Here is a 24,086-nt window from a genome sequence, read left to right on the forward strand (position 1 = left end):
TTCATTTATATACTGCTTTTCTCAGCCCTTAGGCAACTCAAAGTGGTTAACAACAACAGTTTCAATGCAAACATTACAAAATCATTGGAACATTTAAAAGCAATAGCATAACAACAATTAAACATCAATATGACAATCATTTACGTCTCATCAATAGAATCAGAATCCAGTCTCATCATCCGTTATTCCATGTTCCTATAATCAATTACACTGCCTAATCAAATGCCTGTTCGAACAGCCAGATCTTCACTTTCCGCCGAAATGCCAGTAAGGAGGGGGCCAATCTGATATCTGAAGGAAGGGCATTCCACAGCCGAGGGGCCACCACTGAGAAGGCCCTATCTCTCATCCCCGCGAGGTGTGCTTGTGATGCCGGCGGGACCGAGAGAAGGGCCTCCCCAGACGATCTTAATGTCCTAACTGGTTCAATGGAGGATTTTACAATGGAGGATTTTACACTACCCCCCCCCCCTCCAATCTACAGATCTAATATCTGGTTTCACTTATCTGCTGCTCATTGACCAGTCCTGGGTTTTGGGGTGGGAGTGGAGCAGGAAGAATTGCTGTCGCCATTGCTTCATGGCTGGCTTTGTGGTTGAGGAGAAGCCATCCCATCACCCTGCCTTCTCCTGGGAAACTAAACATAGCAAGCATTTGGTGGCCAGTATTAAAAAATCCAAAATACGGAACGCTTCTGGTCCCAAGCATTTTTGGGTAAGTGAAATGCAACCTGTGCTTTTTTGCAATTGGTGGTACAAAATTACGGGCTTTCCCCCAAGTTTGCTAGCAACCTTCTTCTTGCACTGTTTTGACTGCATGAGGACTCCCACCTGTCTCTGGTCTTTGGAAAGGGAGTAATGGTAAGGGTGACAGAAGGGTGCTGACAGCTCGGTAACCAAACGTGCCCTCCTGCGACCGCACAGTCTCAGAGGAGGCATCTTTTTGATGCCATCTGCTCAAGTCTCAAGTCGATGTGCTTTTCTAGGGAGGTTTGTAACCCCTGGGTGGTGTGTGCCACTAGACCTCTGAGCAGGGGGCAACCACGTCGCCCACGAGGCCAACTCTTTTGTGGATGGCATGCCAAAACCGGGCCAGTCACTGCGCAGGAAGTTCAGCGAAAGGTCGGTGAAACTGAGAGAGCAAAATGATGCGTTGTCAACAGGTTGAGCATTGGGACAGGAAGTGCTGTGGCTGATGAAAGAGAGAGTAGGTGGCTGTGTAGGGTCCACTTCCTCTGCCCTCCCACCCTGTGCTTCGTCAGTGGAGCTGCATCTCCTCAGGCTGTGGTGAATGAGAATCCTTCCTTATCTTACCTACTTCACCTTTACCTGTGATGTACTTTAGCCTTGTTGCTTGTTTCCTCCTCAGGCGTGAACTGACTCAACATGAGTGGCCTTGGGAACAACTCCATGGACCCGGCAAACCCGGATTCCCAGAAGAGGAAGAGGTCGCCGTGTGACACTCTGGCCCAGAGGTAAGAGAAAGGGTGCTGAGACCTTTCTTCTGATATTCTTCTGACATCTCCTCATTTGGTGGATGAGAACAGATTTCGTTCCCTCAGATGAGCGTTAAGGCTTTTTCTTTGCATTTTGAATAGCAACCGTAGAATCATAGAATCAAAGAGTTGGAAGAGACCTCATGGGCCATCCAGTCCAACCCCATTCTGCCAAGAAGCAGGAATATTGCATTCAAATCACCCCTGACAGATGGCCATCCAGCCTCTGTTTAAAAGCTTCCAAAGAAGGAGCCTCCACCACGCTCCGGGGCAGAGAGTTCCACTGCTGAACAGCTCTCACAGTCAGGAAGTTCTTCCTCATGTTCAGATGGAATCTCCTCTCTTGTAGTTTGAAGCCATTGTTCCATTGCGTCCTAGTCTCCAAGGAAGCAGAAAATAAGCTTGCTCCCTCCTCCCTGTGGCTTCCTCTCACATATTTATACATGGCTATCATATCCCCTCTCAGCCTTCTGGCTAAGATCTTGCCTAAATGCCCTAAAGGCACCAGATCCCATCTGATTTTGGGGACTCAGCAGAGTCAGCCCAGGTTACAACTTGAATAGGAGACCACCAATGAATACCATATACTCGTAAATTGTATATCAGATACATTCAATAGTTCAGTGCTATGGAATATGGGGACTTGTAGTTTGGTGAGACACCAACCCTCTTCGGCAAGAAAGGTTATAAAGGCCTTGTAAAACTATAATTCCCATGATTCCATAGGATTGAGCAATGGTTGTTAATGTGGGATCAAATTGCATTCATTTTACAGTCTAGATTAGTGTTTCTCAACCTTCCTAATGCTGTGACCTCTTAATACAGTTCCTCAGGTTGTGGTGACCCCCAACCGTAACATTATTTTTGTTGATGCTTCATAACTGTAATCTTGCTCCTGTTATAAATCATAATGTAAATATCTGTTATGCAGGATGCATTCTCATTCACTGGGCCAAATTTGGCACAAAGACTCAACACACCCAAATTTGAATTCTGGTGGGATTTGGGGGGGGGGGGGGGAGCATTGATTTTGTCATTTGGAAGTTGTAGTTGCTGGGATTTATAGTTAGCCTACAATCAAAGAGCATTCTGAACTCCACCAATGATGGAATTCAACCCGTTTGTCACACAGAACTTCCATGTATTTTCATTCACCAAATATGGCACAGATATCCAAATTTGAATACTGGTGGGTTGGGAGAGTTGATTTTGTCATTTGGGAGTTGTTGTTGCTGGAATTTATAGTTCACCTACAACCAAAGAACATTCCGAACTCCACTAACGATGTAATTGAACCAAACTTGGCACACAGAATTCCCATGACTAACAGAAAATACTTGAAGGGTTTGGTGGGCATTGCCCTTGAGTTTGGGAGTTATAGTTCACCTACATTTAGAGAGCGCTGTGGACTCAAACAATGTTGGATCTGGCCCAAACTTGGCATGAATATTCAATATGCCGAAATGTGAATATAGGTGGAGTTTGGGGGAAATAGACCTTGTCATTTGGGAGTTGTAGTTTCTGGGATTTATTGTTCGCCTACAATCAAAGAGCATTCTGAACTCCACCAATGATGGAATTCAACCCGTTTTGTCACACAGAACTCCCATGTATTTTCATTCACCGGACCAAATATGGCACAGATATCCAAATTTGAATACTGGTGGGTTGGGAGAGTTGATTTTGTCATTTGGGAGTTGTTGTTGCTGGAATTTATAGTTCACCTACAACCAAAGAACATTCTGAACTCCACTAACGATGGAATTGAACCAAACTTGGCACACAGAATTCCCATGATCAACAGAAAATACTAGAAGGGTTTGGTGGGCATTGCCCTTGAGTTTGGAATTCTCTCACACCAGAAGCGACTTGCAGTGTCTCAAGTCGCGCCTGACACGACAAAAAAAAAATCAGAATTCAGTTAAAAACAATTATAAAGCAGTTATAGAAACTGTTCAACATTAAAAATACAAAAAACAATAATATCTATAAAACAAATCCTCAACGCCTCCTTACTGAAATCATGATCCAATTACATCGTCAAACATTCCATGATTCATTTTTGTCTAATTATGCTCCAGTAGGAAAAGCCTGCTCGAAAAGCTAGGTCTTGACCATCTTGCAGAATGTTAGAAGGGAGGGCGTTCCATAGCAAAGGTGCCACCACTGAGAAGGCCCTGTCTCTCGTCCCCGTCAAATGTGTCTGCGAGGAAGGCGGGATCGAGAGCACGGCCTCCCCAGACAATCTTAAAGTCCTAGATGAGTGGTTCTCAACCTACCTAATGCCGCGACCCCTTAATACAGTTCCTTATGTTGTGGTGACCCCCAACCATAACATTATTTTTGTTGCTACTTCATAACTGTAATTTTGCTACTGTTATGAATCGTACTGTAAATATCTGATATGCAGGATGGATTTTCATTCACTGGACAAAATTTGGCACAAATACTCAATACGCCCAAATTTGAATACTGGTGGAGTTGGGGCGGGGTTGGATTTTGTCATTTGGGAGTTGTAGTTGCTGGGATTTATAGTTCGCCTACAATCAAAGAGCATTCTGAACTCCACCAATGAAGGAATTGAATCAGACCTTGCCACACAGAACTCCCATGACCAACAGAAAATGCCAGAACGGCTTGGTGGGCATTGACCTTGAGTTTGGGAGTTGTAGTTCACCTAAATCCAGAGAACACTGTGGACTCAAACAATGATGGATCTGGACCAAACTTGGCACGAACACTCAATATGGCCAAATGTGAACTTTGGTGGAGTTTGGAGAAAATAGACCTTGATATTTGGGAGTTGTAGTTGCTGGAATTTATAGTTCACCTAAAATCAAAGGGCATTCTGAACCCCACCAATGATAGAATTGGGTCAAACTTGACCCCATGACCAACAAAAAATATTGTATATTCTGATGGTCTTCGGGGACCCCTCTAACATCCCCTCGTGACCCCCCCCCCCCACGTTGAGAAACACTGTCCTAGATAGTTCATAAGGAGAGATATGTTAGAATAGGTAAGCTGGACCAGAACCGTTTAGGGAAATGTCCAGGGTGACCCCTCTGAAACCCCCTTCCCCCCCCCCAGGGATCTTGACCCCCAGGTTGAGAAACGCTGGTCTAGATGCACCCACTGTAACCTCCTAAAAACCTCAAAGTCCCAGCTCAGAATCTCGGGAGAGAGGCAGGAAGATACCTCCAAGCTCTAGGTTGCTGCACCATCCTTTGTGAATCTAAGAAGGAATAGGTGAGAAACAACACCAATTTTCACCCCAATCATTTGTCAAGTGGTGAAGTTAACTTTAGCACTTAAAGTTGACATCCCTGTTGATAATAGCAGAGTGGATGAAATCTGTTTCTCCTCAATTAGCCAAGCCTTCCTCTTCATTCTCTCTCTCTCTCTTGTATCAAAGGCTCCTGCTGTTTTATTCCTGTGCCTCTATCTACTCATGCGCTTTTTTTTGCTTTCGTAAGTGCAGATCTCAGCGAATGTCATCAATTATGCCGTTAATGTGATGAACTGACTTTCAAAACTCTGGGTCAGTCCCCGCTTTGGCTTCCTGGTCCGTTTCTGATTATTACTGACCAGGACACTTTGGCATGGCAGGAGGACTAGCCAACAGGAGTCATATTCTAACAATGGTGTGTGTGTGTGTGTGTGTGTGTGTGTGTGTGTGTGTGTGTTTTTACCTCTAAGGGAAATTGGATTTCTATCCTTCCACAGCTTACGTTGCCACAGCAACAGTGGCACCGAGTTGCAGCATTTTTAAAAAAATCCCGACATGAATATCTCAGTCACTTTCCTGATCTCTCCCCACCTCTTAATCTGACCTTAACCAAAACACTCATCCCGCTCTCCTGAGTAATATTCACAAGCCTTTCAATAATCAGAGGGAAGCCATTCCTCCCAAAGCCTTCTCAGATGTGTCTTCCTTAAAATCGCCCTTGCTCACACCATGTTTCCGCTAGCTTTGATTCAGGCAGAAGGCTAAAGGGCGCTGCGGGATCTTTCCTTCCAAAGAGAGTTGTATTCTTGTTGGCTGTCTTTTAAAACTCATATTGATAAGTGGAGAAGATCTTCCAGCCCATGAGTGGAGGCGCAGTGGAGTCTTTCAGAAGGAAGCAAGACTTTCTTGGGGTGGCAAAGCATCGCAGGATTGCTGTCATTAGCCCTGAGGTCTTACCTACCGTATATACTCAAGTATAAGCCTTGCTCTTACCTACAAGAAGCACTGCCTGAACATCAAGCAAAATGTGGGTGCTAGAAACAATATCATACGAAAGCTGACTGGCACAACCTGGGGATCACAACCAGATATAGTGAAGACATCTGCCTTTGCGCTGTGCTACTCTGCTGCTGAGTATGCATGCCCAGTGTGGAATACATCTCACCACACTAAAACAGTGGATGTGGCTCTTAATGAGATGCCACATTATCACGGGGTGGTCTGCACCCTACACCACTGGAGAAATTACAGTTTTCTGTGTGCCCAGCAGGGAGTCTCTTGTTTGGTATCAGCCATTGATTGAGGTTCTGGGTTTGAGCCTGCCACTTTTGGACTCTTGCTTGCTGAGGTGTTCCAGCGAGTGTCTCTGTAGATCTTAGAAAACTATTTCTTGATTTAAGTCGTTGACATGATGGCTGATATCCAAACAGGGGGTGAGCTGGAGATGTCACTGCCTTGGTCCTTTCACTATTGATTGCTACTTCCTGGTGGATGTCAGGTGGTGCAATTCCTGCACTACAACTACAGGACAGGGACAAGAGCTGAAAATTAAGGCTAGAAGGGCAATTTATCTAGTGAACCAATGACCCAAACATTGGAACATCCACGTTTTTAGGTCTTTACGGAAAGTGGACAGGGTGGGTGCTAATCTAGTCTCCCTGGAGAGTGAGTTGGGGGCCATCACCGAGAAGGCCCTCTTCCTCGTCCCCACCAACCACACTTGTGATGGAGGTGGGAGCAAGAGAAGGGCCTCCCCATCAGCTGGAGATTCCTCCCCCATCACCAACTATCGCTCTGGGCCAGAGTGAAAAGAGAGGGGGCCAGGGGACAGTTCCACCTTGTCTCCTGTGCTGTTCTACTAATATATATATATATATGTTTGTCGTGTCAGGAGTGACTGCAAGTCACTCCTGGTGTGAGAAAATTGGCCGTCTGCAAGGACGTTGCCCAGGGGACGCCCAGATGATGTTTTTATCGTCCTTGTGGGAGGTTTCTCTCATGTCCCCGCATGAGGAGCTGGAGCTGATAGAGGGAGCTCATCTGCCTCTCCCCAGATTTGAACCTGCGACCTGTTGGTCTTCAGTCCTGCCGGCACAGGGGTTTAACCCACTGCGCCACCGGGTGCTCCATAATATACTATACTATACTATACTATACTATACTATAATATAATATAATATAATAAAATTTATAATATTATAATGTAATGCAATATAATTATAATTATAATTATAATTATATGATATTATAATTATATATTTATATTACATGTAATATTACTAATAATATTACGATATAGTGTTATGGTGCAATATAGCAATGTTTAATGCTGATATTGTACTATGCTAATAATATAATATAATGTATGTAATATATGTCTTGTAAGCTGCTCTGAATCCTCTTCGGGGTGAGAAGGGTAGCATATAAAGCTGCCCTTCTCACCCCGTAAATAAATACAATAAATCTTAGAGCTCGGACAGGTTCATGGGTGATTGTGAAGATAGGCTGGACTTGAACCGTTTAAGGCTTTGTAGCCAAGTGTAAGCCGTCCTAAGTCCCTCTTCGGGGGTAGAGAAAAAACGGGGTAGAAATACTGGAAATAAATAAATAACCTGCAACTTGAATTAGGACCGGAAACGTATCTAATTGAGAGTTTAGTCTCCATTCCACGGAGAGCAGAATGCACCTGAGGGTAAGAGCTGTTCGACAGTGGAATATGCAGTTGTTTTGGAGTCTGGTAGACTCTCCTTCTGAGGAGATTTTCAAGCAGAGGCTGGATGGCCATCAGTCAGAAGTTCTTTGATTGTGTCTTCCTGCTTGGCAGAAGGGGGTTAGACTGGATGGCCTTGGGGTCTCTTCCAACTCTGAGAGAGTAGAGGAGACGTAAGGTATCATATTCATGTGGAGCCATGAATAAGTCAACCAAGATTTTTGAGGTTGATTTTTTACTACAAGTTCTAGACTGGTACATTAGACTACAGGGTAGTGTTTTTGATTCATGTGTTTCCCATTCTCTTGGGTCTCCATGCCCCAAATCAAGCAGCTATGGAGGGCTGACTATATATGTTCAGCAGCAAATGTCATGAAATTGGCGTGATGCAAGAACGGGAGATCTCTTCCCTTCTTCTCCTCAGCTGCAAACATGCAGATTTGGAGAAAGGCAACTGGATCTCATTCAGCAACAAGGCAATCATTGCATTTTCTTTTTTAATAGTCCTCTGAGGGCATTTTTTTTTCAGAGCAGAGGAGTGAATAATTGCAGCCACATGAAAGCTGTTCTCTCTTCATCTGCATAGGTTCCCTGTAAGTTAGATGCTTCTTAGATTTGCTTAGAAAGCGATTGCTTTAGCGGTTTTTCCAAACAGATTGATTGCTTTTTTCTCTTTATTTCTGGACTCACTTCTGCCTTTTAGCTTAATTTCTTGGTCTGCTGCCATCACAATTTTTCCTGATTAGCAACTTACCAATTTCTTTTTATTGGCCTACTTACACATTGATCAGTTGAGTAGCTGCTCCACACTGATCGTTGTTAGTCCAGGGCAGGGTTTGTGCAAAATGAGAGCAGCTTGAATGCAGACCAGTGAGAGAGGTCTTCTGCCATTCTTCTGTGCAATAAATAATATAAAAATATTTTCAAGCATTGCCCCTGGAATTTCAGGCATAGACACCAAAATGTATGCATTATCAATCAATCTATATATATATATAAATGCTCTGTGCATAATGAGTACCTTAAAAACAAAAGAACCAATGAACGAAATCACACCAAATTTGGCAACAAAACATCTCACAACACAAGGAGTGACGATCACTCAAAAAAATATGATTTTGTCATTTGGGAGTTGTAGTTGCTGGGATTAATAGTTTGCCTACAATCAAAGAGCATTCTCAACTCCATCAACGATGGAATTGAACCAAACTTGGCACACAGAACTCCCATGACCGACAGAAAATACTGGAAGGGTTTGGTGAGCATTGACCTTTAGTTTGGGAGTTGTAGTTCACCTTTATCCAGAGAGCACTGTGGACTCAAACAATGATGGATCAAACTCTCCAGAAGCACTCAATACGCCAAAATATGAACACAGATGGAGTTTGGGGAAAATAGACCCTGACATTTGGGGTTTGTAGTCACTGAGATTCACAGTTCACCTACAATCAAAGAGCATTCTGAACCCCACGAACAACAGAATCAGGGCAAACTTCCCACACAGAACACCCACGACCAACAGAAAATACTTGAGGCCATCAAATCCAACTCCCTTCATCAGGGCAAGAAAACGTAAAGGAGGAGGGAGGGATAGAAAGAAGAAGGGAAGGAGAGAAGGAAAGAAAAAGAAATGTATAAAAGGAAGGAAGGAGAGAAGGAAATAAAAGCGTGAAAGGAAAGAGAGAGGGAAGGAAGGAGAGAAGGAACAAAAGACAGAAAGAGGAAGGGAAGGAAGGAAGGAAAGAGAGAAGGAAGGATGTAACTAAAGAACAAAGAAAGGGAGGAAAGAAACAGATAGAGACAGAAGAAAGAAGAGAAATAAGAAAGGAAGGAAAAAAAGGAAAGGAAGGAGAGAAAGAGGGAGGGAAGGTTGATCACAGCAACTCGTGGTGGGTACAGCTAGTGTATTATAAGCACTTACTAAGATAATAATAGCCAGGGTGGAAATTGAGAAGCCAGTGACAAGGAATCAACATGCAACCTCTTCTGCAGGTCCACAGGATTTCTACCCCTGATAGTCACCTTGGCCTGAATCCCATTTGTAATGCTAATTAGGGTAGATCTATTTGATCAGGGGGATTCAATCTCTGTGTTGACTCACCATTGAATATGTCTACGTTAATTAGGACTCACCAACAGGATGTGAGGCCTTGTCAGTGGTACCAAGAGATTATTTGTTGATAAACCTAACCGTCCAAAGTTGGCATCTGTTGCTATATCTCGTAGTAGCAAACTCCAAAGTGAGTTTTACACTGAGTAGAGCTGTACTTCATTTACTAGGTGGTGGCCATGAGGTTCTCAGGTTGTGAGAGAGTCTCAAATATGTACATTTTCTGCTGAGGGTAGATTTTTTAAATTGTGTCAGAAGCGACTTGAGAAACCGCAAGTTGCTTCTGGCGTGACAGAATTGGCTGTCTACAGGGACGCCCAAGGGACGCCTGGATGTGTTACCATCCTGTGGGAGGCTTCTCTCATGTCCCCACATAGGAAGCTGGAGCTGACAGATTAGAGCTCACCCCATCTCACGGATTCAAACCACTTCGAGTAGGTGCTTCCATTTTTTTAAAAACCCTTAATTATTTTTTTAGATCTTTTGTTATATTGTTGTGACCAGTATTCTTCACATGATTTCAGTGTGGTTACACCATGCATCAAAGACAATACAATTTTCACAAATTTTATTTTTGATTCCTTTTCTAATTATGCCCAAAATGGAATTTGAGGTTTTCACAGATTTCTTTTTGCATCTACTTCTAATATAGTTTATTAGGAAATGACATCAACTCTTCTTCACTCCGTTTTACAATTACCTGGTGAAGCATCCCCATTCACAATTACTTGTAGTCCCAGGGTGGAAAAACATGTACTACAGGTACCCATAGTCTGATGATATTGACAGCTGATGCCATTCATAAAGGGACAAAGCTGCGATTTGCAATAGAGCTGAACAAGGTTGAATCATGTAATCTGGAAGAGAACTGGACCCTTATCCCAGATCTCTGTCTATTAAATGTGTGAATGCATTAGAGTACAGGAAGTCATAGAATTATAGAATCCTAGAGTTACAAGAGACCGGAAGAGCGATCTAATCTAATATCCTTCTGCTATGAAGGAATACACAATGAAATCATTCCTGACAGATGGCCAGAAAAATACCAGAAAAGGAGACTCTACTGGACTCCTAGGCAAGCATATTCCACTGTCAAACAGCTCTTATTGTCAGGAAATTCCAATATTCAGATCAAATCCCTTTTTCTATAATGTGAATACGGTGCTCCGTGTCCTCGTTCTGAAGCATCAGAAAGCATGCTTGCTCCATCTGCGCCGACTTGTTTTGGTCTGTGGTTAGTTTGAATTCTGGATTATTTCAAGTCCGTCATCATGCCTAGGTTTTGATTAAGAAAAGCTGCAGTAACTAAGAATTGGTTTTCTGTAACAGCAATGAGAAACGGCGCCGGGAGCAAGAGAACAAATACTTAGAAGAACTCGCAGACTTGCTTTCCGCCAATATCGGAGAGATCGACAGCCTGAGCGTCAAACCCGACAAATGCAAGATCCTGAAGAAGACCGTCGATCAGATCCAGCAGATGAAAAGACTTGAGCAAGGTAAGCTTTTAAGGCCCTCTTGTCTGTTCTTGCTGCTTCCTGTGACATGTTAAAATATATTCTAAACCAGAGGAAGTTAAATGGGGCTAAAGATGCCCCTCCAGCCACCTGTTCCATCTGCTGTCTTACCTATCAACATTTGGCTAAAACTGCTTTTTCCTCCTCATCCTTGTGTCTCCTCCTTCTTATCCTCATGCGTCTCCTCTTTATACGCTGCTGATGCATTCATGAACATGTGTTGTACACAGCAACATCACCTTTTAAGCAGGTCCGCAATGGCTTTCGGCCTGCTGTGAATGCAAGAAACAATTCCAGTGAAACCTTTGTTCCATCTTTGGAAAACCTCGTCCTCTGTCCTTCCCATTTCCACTGGGAACTGGTCACTACTGGTCCAAAATTGTGTTTCATAGAAGGTTGTGGTGGTCCTTTTTTGGAGGGCTGAGTTCTAAGTAACAGGTTCCTCATTTCGTTCACTGTGATCAATAATTCCAACCTGATTGTATGTACAAAGGTAGTTTTGCATTGTTTGGATGGAGATTTCCCTGCTTGTGGTTTTGAGAGGAGACTTGATATGTTCTCAAGTAGCCTCCTTCTAATGTCATTGCTGATTTAATGTCTTAATCCCAGCTGCTCACATATTATTTATTTATTTACAGTATTTATATTCCGCCCTTCTCGCCCCCAGGGAACCCAGGGTGGATTACACATATACATAACAGAGAAAGGATTCCCCGAAGTACACAGGCAAGAGACCACTATAAACAATAATATCATCCTACAACTCCCAGAAATCCCAGTCAGTTTATCAGCTGTTAAGGATTTCTGGAAGTTGAAACATTTCTGGATTTCTGGGAGTTGAGCCAAAACATCTGGGGACACACAGGTTGAGAACCACTGCTCCAGAACAACTCCTATATTTCTCACCACTAGACATCATGCCAAGAGTTGGAGTTGGGATGTGTGACTGCATTTCTGTGTACGAACCCACATGATGTCTTCGATCATCTGGAGAGGCCATTCTCGTGCTCCCACATCCTTCGCAGGCGCGATTGGTGGGGACAAGGGAGAGGGCCTTCTCAGTGGTGCCCCCCCCCCCCCCGACTCTGGAGCTCACTCCCCAAGGACAACAGACATGCCTGAACTCTGGCAGTCTTTAGGAGGAGCCTGAAAACTTGGTTGTTCCAGTGTGCCTTCCCAGGATAAGGAAAACTCTCAGGAATATTCCCTCTAAATGCACTTTACTACTGATTTAGGACTGATTGCATTTCCTCATCTTTCCTTGAAAGCCCTATACCAGTCATATCCTACCTTGTTCATGCCCAGCATTATTTTTAAAATTGTAAACTATTACATTTGGCCCAGCCATAGGTTTTTAAATGCTTGTGTTACTGTTTACTGTTTATTGTTTATGTGATTTATATTAATTGTATTGTATTGATTGTTTTCATTATTGCTTTTGTTTTTGATCTACTGTGGGCTTGGCCTCATGTAAGCCGCACCAAGTCCCTTGGGGAGATGGTGGCGGGGTATAAATAAAATTATTATTATTATTATTATTATTATTATTATTATTATTATTATTATTATTATACAGGAACATCTGAAAGGCTACATTTGGTCTGTTTAGGCAGGAGAGTGGGGTTTGAATTTAAATACAAAGCTTGTGGATGTGATGCCTGGTTTTAAAATGTCCTTTAGCCTTTCCCCAATTTGTCAGCCCTCTTCATCCAGAGATTCATTGAATTCAGTGGCCATTTGAAGTCAATCATAAGGTTGATGTGGCCCTTGGTGGAAATGAGCTTAACACCCCTGTCATATATTGTAATAATATTTTTGTAACCTCTGCCTCCACCCACTTTGTGTTTATGTATGGCATATGAGAATCGTGTGCCCTCCAGATGTTAGAACTACAACTCCCAGCATCCTTGGTACTTGCTGTGCTGGCTAGGACTTTTGGGAGCTGCAGTTCACCAACATCTGGAGGGAAGACCATTTCAGATTTCGTGTTCCCAGTGTTCATTCAGACTGGGGATAATAACACTATGAAGTGCCATGGGAATCATTGCAGTGACAATTTGATTCTGGCCAAGCTTCTTAACTGAAATGATATCCATGCTGTTAGACTTATGGTTTACAGCATCACATTCTTACCTACTGGGCTGCAACCAGTTTTATCCTATCATTTCCACTGGGTGTTTTGTGCCAACTGGCTCCCCAGGTATGAAGCGGTCCAGGTTTTAAGGCCTTTCCTTTAGTGCTGCCAGCATCACAGGTGCATATGACACTGATATGGCAGAGAGACTTTTCAGGACCCTTCTACGCTGCCATAGAAAATTCTTATTATCTGCTTTGAACTGGATTATATGGCAGTTTAGACTGATATAATTTCAGTTCAAAGCAGATAATGTGGATTTTCTACTTTGATAATCTGGATTATATGGCAGTGTAGAAGGGGTCTCTGTGTATGCTCTCTGGATTTATGTAATTACCATCTAGTTAATGGCTGAAGCAGCCCTACTTTGGCCTCCACTTGCCCTTGATCTTTAGACAGGCCATTGGCTGTTAACTGTTCATTGCAGAAGTTTCTTTTTATGGGAAGGGCCGCTGTATGTTTATCTTGATTTGTGGTTGCTGTTGTTGGGTTGTTGTAGGTTTTTTTGGGTTATTTGGCCACGTTCTAGAGGCATTCTCTCCTGACATTTCGCCTGCATCTATGGCAAGCATCCTCAGAGGTTGTGCAGGTGAAATGTCAGGAGAGAATGCCTCTAGAACATGGCCATATAGCCTGAAAAAACCTACAACAACCCAGTGATTCTGACCATGAAAGCCTTCGACAAATACGTTGCTGTTGTTGTTGTTGCTGTTTTTGTTGTTGTTGCTGCTGCTGTTGTTGTTGTTATATTTGTACCCTGCTTTTCTCCCTGGATTGAAATCCAAGGTAGCTTACAACTTTAAAGTGATGCAATGTAAAAACCTACAAAATATATACATTAAAAATAATTAACTATTTCAGTTATTAAAGCTCAAACTATCGCACTACACTGTCTTTTTTATTGTAATTACTATGTTGTAAATGAAGAAAGTAATGACACGAACAGTCCTATAAAAATGCTAATTTAAACCAGTTTTTAAAAACATAGTAATTAATTATCTTAATGACTATGCTTTAAACATGTTTTAGAACTATTTTATTAAATATCTTTTCCAGGACTGTTTATTTAATTATTTTCTACTTTAGCATTATGAATTCATTCTCTCCTTTTGTATTATCTATTTGTCTAATTCAATGAATCAAATCAATCAGTAAGATTTATTTCTGTATTTATTTTTCATGAATAAAATGTATTTAAATGTATTTAAATAGGTAAACAAATGAGCCTTTGCATTGTTTGCAAGACCATTCACACAGAGCCTGATGGCAAAGAGGAAGAGGAACGTTCCTGATTGTAGGAATAGTATTATTTATTTATTTACTTTATTTTTACCCTGCCTTTCTCACCTGAGGGGAGTCAAAGTGGCTTACAGCTCCAGCAAGAATTCAGTGCCAGTAAAAACCAACAATAAACAGTAAAAACATATCCCACAGTTAAAACGATTAGCAGTTAATCAATAAAACACATAAAATAGTGTGTGTGTGTGTGTGTATATATATATATAACATATAAGGTGCATAGTTTCATTCATCCAATAATTTTCCTAAAATCCTTAATTCAGACCGTGTCTAAACCCGTAGTAACTCATTTTTTGAACCCTTGTGTGCAAAGCCAAGTCTTTAGCTTTTTCTGAAAGCTAGAAGGGATGAAGCCTGCCATTCATAGAAACATAAAGCTAGAAAAGACCCTAAGGGATCATCTAGACTAGTGGTTCTCAACCTGGGGTCCCCAGATGTTTTTGGCCTTCAACTCCCAGAAATCCTAACAGCTAGTAAACTGGCTGGGATTTCTGGGAGTTTTAGGCCAAAAACATCTGGGGACCCCAGGTTGAGAACCACTGATCTAGGCTATGACTTCTCTCGATCTGGAACAATGGCTCTCAACTTGTGGTCCATGGATCACTAATGGTCCATTACTACACCGTTACAACGAGAGTGACTGGTCTTCCAAAATCCTCTTATAGTGCCAAGGCTTATTAAATATGGTTTTCTGTGGGCGAGCAGATGGCAACTACTGGGTGGCATATGTTCTGTATCAGAAACTAGAGCTGATGTGGTCTATCCAATGCAGTTTTCTGAATCAACACCCCAAATAACCAAACCAAATCTAAAGTTGACCAAAAACTGATTCATAACCTGTTTGGTACTAATGTTGGAGAGTGGTCCCTGGTCAAGTGGTCCCTAGTCAAAAGGTTGGGAACCATTGATCTAGGCACTGTCATTCCATTTATGCAGCCTAGAATTGTATTGGCTTTTTACTGCCACATCACCCCGTTGATTCATGTTCAGCTTGTTGTTCACTAAGATTCCAAGATCCCTTATGCATGGATCCTTTTCAAGCCAGGTGTCACCCATCCTATATCCGTGCCTAAGTGTGGTATTCTTCCCTTCTCCCTATTGAAATTCATTTTGTTGGCTTTGACCCAGCTCTCACATCTGTCAAGGTAATTCTGAATCCTGATCCTGCCACCTGGGACATTATTAGTTCTCCCTCCCGATTTGGTTTCACCTGCAATCGCTTGCCTTCTGTTCCATCATCCAAGTCCTTGATAAAGATGGTGAATAGCAGTGGACCCAGGACAGAACTCCATGACACCCAAAATGTAACTTCTTTCCAGGATGAGGAGCAGCATCCTTTGGGTTCAACCAGTCAACCAATTCCCAACCCACCTAACAATCTTATTGTCTAGCCCACGTTTATTAGCTTCTTTAAAATGTCAGTCAGTTCTTACTGTCAGAAGTTCTTCCTTGTGTTTAGCTGGAGTATCCTTGCTGTAAGTTGGATTTCTACCCTCTCCTATCTTTGGCGTGAAAGCCCAGCAGATATTAAAAGATGGCCGTATTGCATCGCCTCTCCCTGTCTTCTTGTCCTGGCTAAATACCCACTTTCAGAATGTTTGTTGTTGAAAATAACAGTGATTTACTCGATAGGAGTCACATCTTTCCAAGTTAAATATAAATGTGTTAGAAGGGAGCCGGTGGGGAGTGTTCCTGTTGGTACTTGTGAACATTTCTTGGAATGCTAATCATCTGCATTCAACCCATCTTTTTATTGCAGGGATTTGGCGTGAGGTTTTCTTTTCGATGACATATACACTGGGGATTTTGTGCCAGTATTTGCAAAACACATTTGCTTTTGGAAGAGGCTCTCGTTCACGTGTGGCACAGCTGCTTGGTGGGGGCAGCGGGCAATTTTGAGTTCAGACCCTCTGGATCTCCTATTAAAAGGACTGACTGCATGTGCCAGAGTTACAGTGAATGAAACTTTAGGATTTCTTCCAACTGGAAGATCTGGGCCTGGATTTGCAAGTGATCTGATTGAGTAATGAACAACCTCATATCTTGGGGGGGGGGGGGGGGGTATATTGTCACAGTTTGTTCTTCATGACAGCAGGAAATGAGGCATTTTCGCTCCTAGCCATAGGAATATAGAAGCTTCCAGGTTTCACGGAATTCAACAGGTTGCATCCCTGAAGTTTGCATTCTCTGATCCAAGGCACCAGATTGGGAAAGGCTGCGGTGCAGAAGCAGAAGAAATGCTTTTTCAGACTGCCCAAAGGCGCCTCCTCGTCACTGTGTCAAAGTGGATTTGTCTTTCTCTCTGTAACATTCAGCTGTGTTTGCATGCTATACAGTGATGGCGTCGCATAAAGGAGCATTTTAGATATAACTGAAGCAGCGTCTTTTACAGTAGCCTTTAGTTTTTGTTCACTGTGGAATTCCCTATATATAGTTTCAGGAGGCACAAACACTCCTTTGTATCTCAGTTATATTTAATCCAATTTTATCTATTCTAAATTGTGATTTTGAATCATAGAATTGGTAGGGACTACAATGATAGAATCATATAATCATTGAGTTGGAAGAGACCTTAATAGCCATCCAACCCCATTCTGCCAAGAAGCAGGAAAATGACATTCAAAGCACCCCCAACAGACGGCCATCCCGCCTCTGTTTAAAAGCCTCCAAAAAAGGAGCCTCCACCTAGTCCGCTTTTCTGTTAAAGCAGCGAATCTACAACTTCGTTGTTGTTGTCGTTTATTCGTTCAGTCACTTCCGATTCTTCGTGACCTCATGGCCGATCCTACACTAGAGCTCCCTGTTGGCCATCACCACCCGCAGCTCCGTCAAAGTCAAGCCAGTCACTTCAAGGATACCCTCCACCCAACTTGTCCTTGGTCAGCCCCTCTTCCTTTTTCCTTCCATTTTCCCAAGCATTATTGTCTTCTCTCAGCTTTCCTGTCTTCTCATGATGTGGCCAAAGTACTTCATCTTTGCCTCCAAATCCTTCCCTCCATGGAGAAGTTGGGCTTTATTTCCCGGAGTATGGACTGGTCTGACAGATGGTCATCCAGTCTCTGTTGAAAAAGCATAAATGAGGGCTCTTTGTTCAGCTGTCAGTTATTCTCACTAATGTTACATTGGAATTTCCTTTCATTTTATTTAATACTAGCCCATTACTTGGCTCTTTCCCTCCCTCATACTCCCCCCCCCCTTTCCTTTCTCTTCATTCCTTCCTTCCCCCTTTTTTCTCTTTCCTCTTTCCCTTCCTTCTCCTTCCCTTTTTTCCCTCTTTCTTTCCTTTCTCTCTTCCCCAGCTCTGCAAGGATCTACCTCACAATGTCTACATGGCAACATGGCACTCTTTGTAGCTCTTTCCTCCTTCCCTCCCTCCCTCTCATACACATACCCCTTTCTTTCCCCATGACATCACAGAGGGCCACTTCACTTAGCTTTTGTAGTACAGACAGACAGAAAGACATTTGACCTATATTGCTGTTAACATGTGTCCTTTATATTTCTTAAACCAGTTAATTTGTATAACTTTTAAATTAGATTTGTTTTCTTATTGTGCACCATTTTGAAGTCTTTGGATAGAGAATAGGACATAAATCTATATAAATAAAAATGTAATGTTCATTTGTGGGATTAACATAAATCAAAAACCACTGGACAAATGGACACAAAATTGGGACACAATACACCTATCAGGACAATGAGTGACCATCACTCATAAAAACACTGAAAAACACAGCAGAAGGGACTTTAAAAGCCAAAAACAAAACAAAAAGACGCTACAGCGCATGAGCAAAATGACTCCCCCTGGCAAAAAAAACCTCACACACACACAATATCATATCCACACTCCCTTCCGGACTACAGCTTCCAGCATCTCCTAGATCAGGCCCTTTAGGAGAGGAGGATGATCCAAATGCACTGCTTCCAATCTGCAAGATTTCTCCTCCCACGATTTCTTTGAGGGCATCCCAATCCCTGCATATTTCCAATTTCCTATTCCTGGACTGCAACTCCCAGCAATCCTCCAGATAGATAAGATAGATTAGATAGAGGTAGGTAGGTAGATTGATCAGGAGGACTGCTGGGAGTTGCAGTGCAAGAATAGGTAGGGAAGAAGGAAAGGGGAAAAAGAGGAATGTAAAGAAAAGGGAAGGAAGGAAGGAAGGGAAGAGAAGGAAGGAAGGAAGGAAGGAAGGAAGGAAGGAAGGAAGGGAAGAGGGAGGGAAGAAAGGAGGAGAGAAAGAGGGAGGGGACGTTGGCCACAGGAACATGTGGCGGGTACAGCTAGTATTTTAGTAATCAAATAAATAAATAAGACTGTATTGGTTTAGAGCCTAGTCCCTGGAGCAGCAGAAAACAAGCTGGCACTATTGCTTATGTGAGAGTATTTTAGATATTGGAAGATGTCCACCATGTCATCTCACTCTTCTCTAACCTAAACGCAGTTTCCTCAACCAATCTTCATAGATCTTGATTTCCAAGTTTTGAGCACATTTGATCATCTGAATAACAACTCAGCTCTCAATGTCTATGAATCCAAAAATCCATGGCATGGATGTATTCCACTGGCCAACACACATTTTGGTGCCTGTTTCTGAGTCTATTTAATGTGCCAATTCCAAAAATGGCACCAGCTTTCGCCTTTCGGTTCTAGTTTTTGAGATACATAACACATGGCATCTACCAGTTGGCATCTGCTCGCCCATAGAAACCCATTATGATCATATTGAAGAAATTAGAGCTGATGCAGTCTATCCAATACAATTATCTGAATCAGCTCTCCAAAGAACCCCAGGGATAGGCCTAATACCAAGGCAGCGAGAAGTTTTTTTTCGTTGAGCTGTGTTATCTGAGCCTGCAGAAACACACACAAAAATGTGCTCACATTTCAAGTGCATTGAAACTTGGCCGCTGTTTCAACTTTGTTTTCAAAGTTTCAGCTGAGGCATATGAAAGAGCGGCTTCCTTTTGGAAGTGATTTCTCTGTGCCAAGCAGAACAGAAAGCGGAATTGCTATCAGCATTGCTGGATGTCCCCACTGGTCTCATCCTTAAATGGGAAGAGGAGGAACCACAACATTATTCTTCTCAGTTTGTGAGAAGCCGAGTTGTTTTGTGTTGCCCTTGCCACAGGAATAGTCCTTTGCACAAATTGAAGCTTGGGCTTTGTTGCATGGAAGGTGCAGCGTTTGCATCCTTCTTTCGATATGTCTGCATGTCCTTCGCTTCTCAAAGGAGAAGGACGTTGGCTTTGCTCAAGGAGAGCTTACGCAAGTGACAGAGCTCCAGAGAAGGAAAAATAGCGCTTTCTTGCCTCACTTGCCTGGAGGCAAGGAATCTCACAGAGCTTGAAAATCCCTTGTCTTGTTGAGATATCTCATTGAGCAGAGACAGCCTAAGTCAACAAGGATGAGGAATTAACCATTAATCTTAGTGCTCTTATTGCCCTTAGGCTGCATCCTAGGAGTGAGACATTCTTGCCCAGCCTCAGAAATTTCAGAAAATGATAGCAGCATTGTGGGTGGAAAAGTAAGCCATGGTCATGTGCAAGGGAACTGAAGGTAGAGAAAAGTTGTTGTTTATTCGTTCAGTCGCTTCCAACTCTTTGTGACCTCCTGGACCAGCCCACGCCAGAGCTCCCTGTCAACCGTGGCCACCCCCAGCTCCTTCAAAGTCAAGTCAGTCACTTCATAGAATCATAGAATCAAAGAGTTGGAAGAGACCTCATGGGCCATCCAGTCCAACCCCCTGCCAAGAAGCAGGAATATTGCATTCAAATCACCCCTGACAGATGGCCATCCAGCCTCTGTTTGAAAGCTTCCAAAGAAGGAGCCTCCACCACACTCCGGGGCAGAGAGTTCCACTGCCGAACGGCTCTCACAGTCAGGAAGTTCTTCCTCATGTGCAGATGGAATCTCCTTTCTTGTAGTTTAAAGCCATTGTTCCGCGTCCTAGTCTCCAAGGAAGCAGAAAACAAGCTTGCTCCCTCCTCCTCCCTGTGGCTTCCTCTCACATATTTATACATGGCTATCATATCCCCTCTCAGCCTTCTCTTCTTCAGGCTAAACATGCCCAACTCCTTAAGCTGCTCCTCATAGGACTTGTTCTCCAGACCCTTGATCATTTTAGTCGCCCTCCTCTGGACACATCCCAGGATACCATCCATCCATCTTGCCTTTGGTCAGCCTCTCTTCCTTTTCCCTTTCATTTTCCCCAGCATCATTCTCTTTCCTGTCTTCTCATGATGTGACCAAAGGACTTCATTTTTGCCTCTAATATCCTTCCCTCCAGTGAACAGCCAGGCTTTATTTCCTAGATTATGGACTAGTTGGATCTTCTTGCGGTTCAAGGCACTCTTAGAAAACCAGATGCCTTTTTGTTTTTTGCAGACTAACCACTGTTTGTTCCATCTACAGAATTGTCGTCATGATGCACTTTCCCCCCATCCTTAATGAAGGCCTAACCCTACTGTTTCGTCCCTTATGAGCTCCTCCTTCACAAATACACTTTTCCACTGCTATCTCATCCAGGGTATTATCATTTTCTCTTGTGCACTTTGCCTGCCCATTGTGTTCTATTTTTCATTATGTTAATTTGCACTGTTTATTTTATCTTGTTGCTTTATGTATTTTATTGTGATGAAATTTTTCATTGCGTTGTATTTTATTTTGCTGTATTGTATTTTGGGCTTGGCCTCATGTTAGCCGACCCAAGTCCCCTTTGGGGAGAGGGAGGCGGGGTATAAATAATAATAATAATAATAATAATAATTATTATTATTATTATTATTATTAGAAACACAACAAGATGAGTCCACAGCAGACACTCTGCTGGCTGTTGTATTGGATCACATGTAGGACACTTCCCAAGTGTCTAGGACTGTGTGATGTATCAGCGAATAATGCATGCAGATCCCATTAAGATGGCCTTCTGCAGCTGGCAGATGGTAATTTTGTCAGTGCCGATTGTGTTTAAGTGCAGGCCAAGGTCTTTAGGCACTGCACCTAGTGTGCCGATCACCACTGGGACCACCTTGACTGGCTTGTGCTAGAGTCTTTGCAGTTCAGTCTTTAAATCCTCATATCATGTCAGCTTTTCCAGTTGTTTCTCTGCAATCCTGCTGTCACCTGGGATTGCAACATCAACAATCCATACTTTGTTTTTTAACACGATCATGAGGTCAGGAGTATTGTGCTCCAAATCTCTGTCTGTCTGAATTCAGAAGTCTCAGAGGAGTTTGACATGCTCATTTTCAGTAACTTTTTCCGGCTTGTGATCCCACAAGTTCTTTGTCGCAGGCAGATGGTATTTGTGGCAGAAGTTCCAATTAATCATCTGAGCAACGGTGTTATGCCTCTGCTTGTAGTCTGTCTGTGTGATCTTCCTGCAGCAGCTGAGGATGTGATCTATTGTTTCATCTCCTTCCTTGTAGAGTCTACATTTGGGATCTGTTGTCTACTTTTCAATTCTAGCTTTGATGACATTGGTTCAAATGGCTTGTTCTAGGGCTGCCAGAATCAGGCCCTCCTTTGTCTCCTTTTTCAAAGTTCCATTTGTGAGCCACAGCCATGTTTTTCTTTGTCAATTTGGCTCTCATTTTTTCCCAGGAACTGTCCATGGAGAGCCTTATCATAGAATCATAGAATCAAAGAGTTGGAAGAGACCTCGTGGGCCATCCAGTCCAACCCCCTGCCAAGAAGCAGGAATATTGCATTCAAATCACCCCTGACAGATGGCCATCCAGCCTCTGTTTAAAAGCTTCCAAAGAAGGAGCCTCCACCACACTCCAGGGCAGAGAGTTCCACTACTGAACGGCTCTCACAGTCAGGAAGTTCTTCCTTTTGCCAGTTTTCGTTTCTGCTCTGGATTGTGTTTTTACGGTATTCATTCTTTGTCTTTTGCACATTATTATTATTGTTGTTGTTATGTTATTGTTATTCGCATGTGCACAGGAGCACCCTTTTCTAGTTGTCCAGCCCTCAAGCCAGAGGAAGAGCTAAATAGGAAAAGAGGCCCTAAGGGGGATTTCTTTTACCATCAGAAGATGACACACATGTACACCCATTACACACTCATCGCTTTACATTCCATACGCCCGACTCTAAAGGGCAGGCTCCCCGGCAGAGAGAGCGCTAATTGGAGCTCTCTCCAAACAGCGCAGTTATGGAGCAGCAGGTGGAAGCAAGTGATGAATGGAAACAATCCACATCGAGTCCTTCTTCGCCTGCCAAGCTCCGAGAAGGGGCCGCTCCTCCTCTTGACAGATTTTTCTAAGCTCACCTCTCTGCAGAGCTCTGAAAAGCCCAACATTTCCTCCCCACCTCCGTGTCTCATTTGTTTTCTCTGCCCAAGAGAGCCTTTCTAAACTGGCAGAGCCCGCATGCCTTTGCATTGGGGTGCCCCCCTTTGCACCCCGGCTGCCGTTGTTTCAGAGCCTCCAGCAAGAAATGCTCTCCGAATGGTTTCCGAGGGCTGGAGGCCTTTCCGGGCGCATAATGTACAGTTGGCAGGACACTCCAATTGCGGCTGTGGCACCGGCCGAGGGTTCATCTGCCAAGGCAGCCATAAACGCGGCGGAGGAAGGGGCCAGGCCGTTAATTTTTCAGCACTCTGCCGTCCCACAAAAAAAGTTACACAGGTTTTTTTGAGCCAGCGCTGCTTTATGAATGCTGCTTTTCAAATGCTCCCAATGCCCTGGCTCGCAAGGAAAGCTCTCTTGATGAAGTCATAATTATGCTGGTTTGTTTTGCTTTGCAAGCGAACGAGGTAGAAATACAAAATGGGCTCTGCCTTGGTGAAAGCAAAGGCAATTGTGCTGCTCTTCCACTGGCAGAGAATATTTGACTATAACTCTCACTGTTCCCAGCCATAAGGAGAGGGAAAGTGGAAGTTGCCGCACAATTTATCTGGAAGTTACTGGAGGGAGTTGGGTTTATAAAGTTTGGCATGAACACACTGGAACTTGGAAAATTAGTTTTTTTTTTCTTCTGCTCAGTTTTGCCTCGTTGTATGGTGCTTCAAAACAATGGGGTTCATAGTATTTTGAATAACTAGCAATCCCAAACTTGCATTATGTGGTGCTTTTTTATTTCTTTTACATTTTTGTGATGCTCTTTTTAAAATCCTAAATTTTCCTGTCAAAAAAGGAGTAATTTATTGCTATTATTATTATTTATTTATTTCGAGCTTTTGTAACCCGGTCTTCTCGACCTCCGAAGAGGGACTCAGGCCGGCTAACAGCAGAGGGTTAAAATACAATAAGATAAACCACAGTAAACGTCATAATACAGTAGTACATAAATACATTAAAATACAATTATACAACTTATAAAAGTTCAGTTCGTCAGAATAAATCATAAATTCCTCGCCATCCGCCCGTGTGGTCAGCAGTTATTGACTCAGTCATCATTCTGCAAATGCAGCATCTCAGAAGATAGTAGGACTGGATGGGCCTTGGGGTCTCTTCCAACTCTAGGATTCTATGATTCTGTCACACCATTGGTTCATGTTCAGCTCCTAGATCCATTTCACATGCACCATCATCCCATATCTATGCATTTCATTTTTTTTCCTGCCTAAATGTAGTAATCATTTCA

At 43.0% G+C, this 24,086-nt stretch overlaps 1 protein-coding gene across 8 annotated transcripts in view; it reads left to right on the forward strand.

The window, feature by feature from the left end:
* The window catches only part of LOC132761633 (nuclear receptor coactivator 1), a 450,982-nt gene that overhangs the window by 321,112 nt on the left and 105,784 nt on the right, over positions 1-24,086 (forward strand). For all 8 annotated transcript variants that reach the window (XM_067462609.1, XM_067462628.1, XM_067462629.1 and 5 more), the window contains 2 exons: positions 1,369-1,474; positions 10,874-11,040. In XM_067462609.1, coding sequence (XP_067318710.1) covers positions 1,386-1,474; positions 10,874-11,040 — 256 coding nt within the window. In that variant the 5' untranslated portion in view covers positions 1,369-1,385. The remainder of the gene's footprint in view (positions 1-1,368; positions 1,475-10,873; positions 11,041-24,086) is intronic.

Source organism: Anolis sagrei, chromosome 1 (genome assembly GCF_037176765.1).
Source record: "Anolis sagrei isolate rAnoSag1 chromosome 1, rAnoSag1.mat, whole genome shotgun sequence".
In the NCBI taxonomy this organism is placed as follows: domain Eukaryota; kingdom Metazoa; phylum Chordata; class Lepidosauria; order Squamata; family Dactyloidae; genus Anolis; species Anolis sagrei.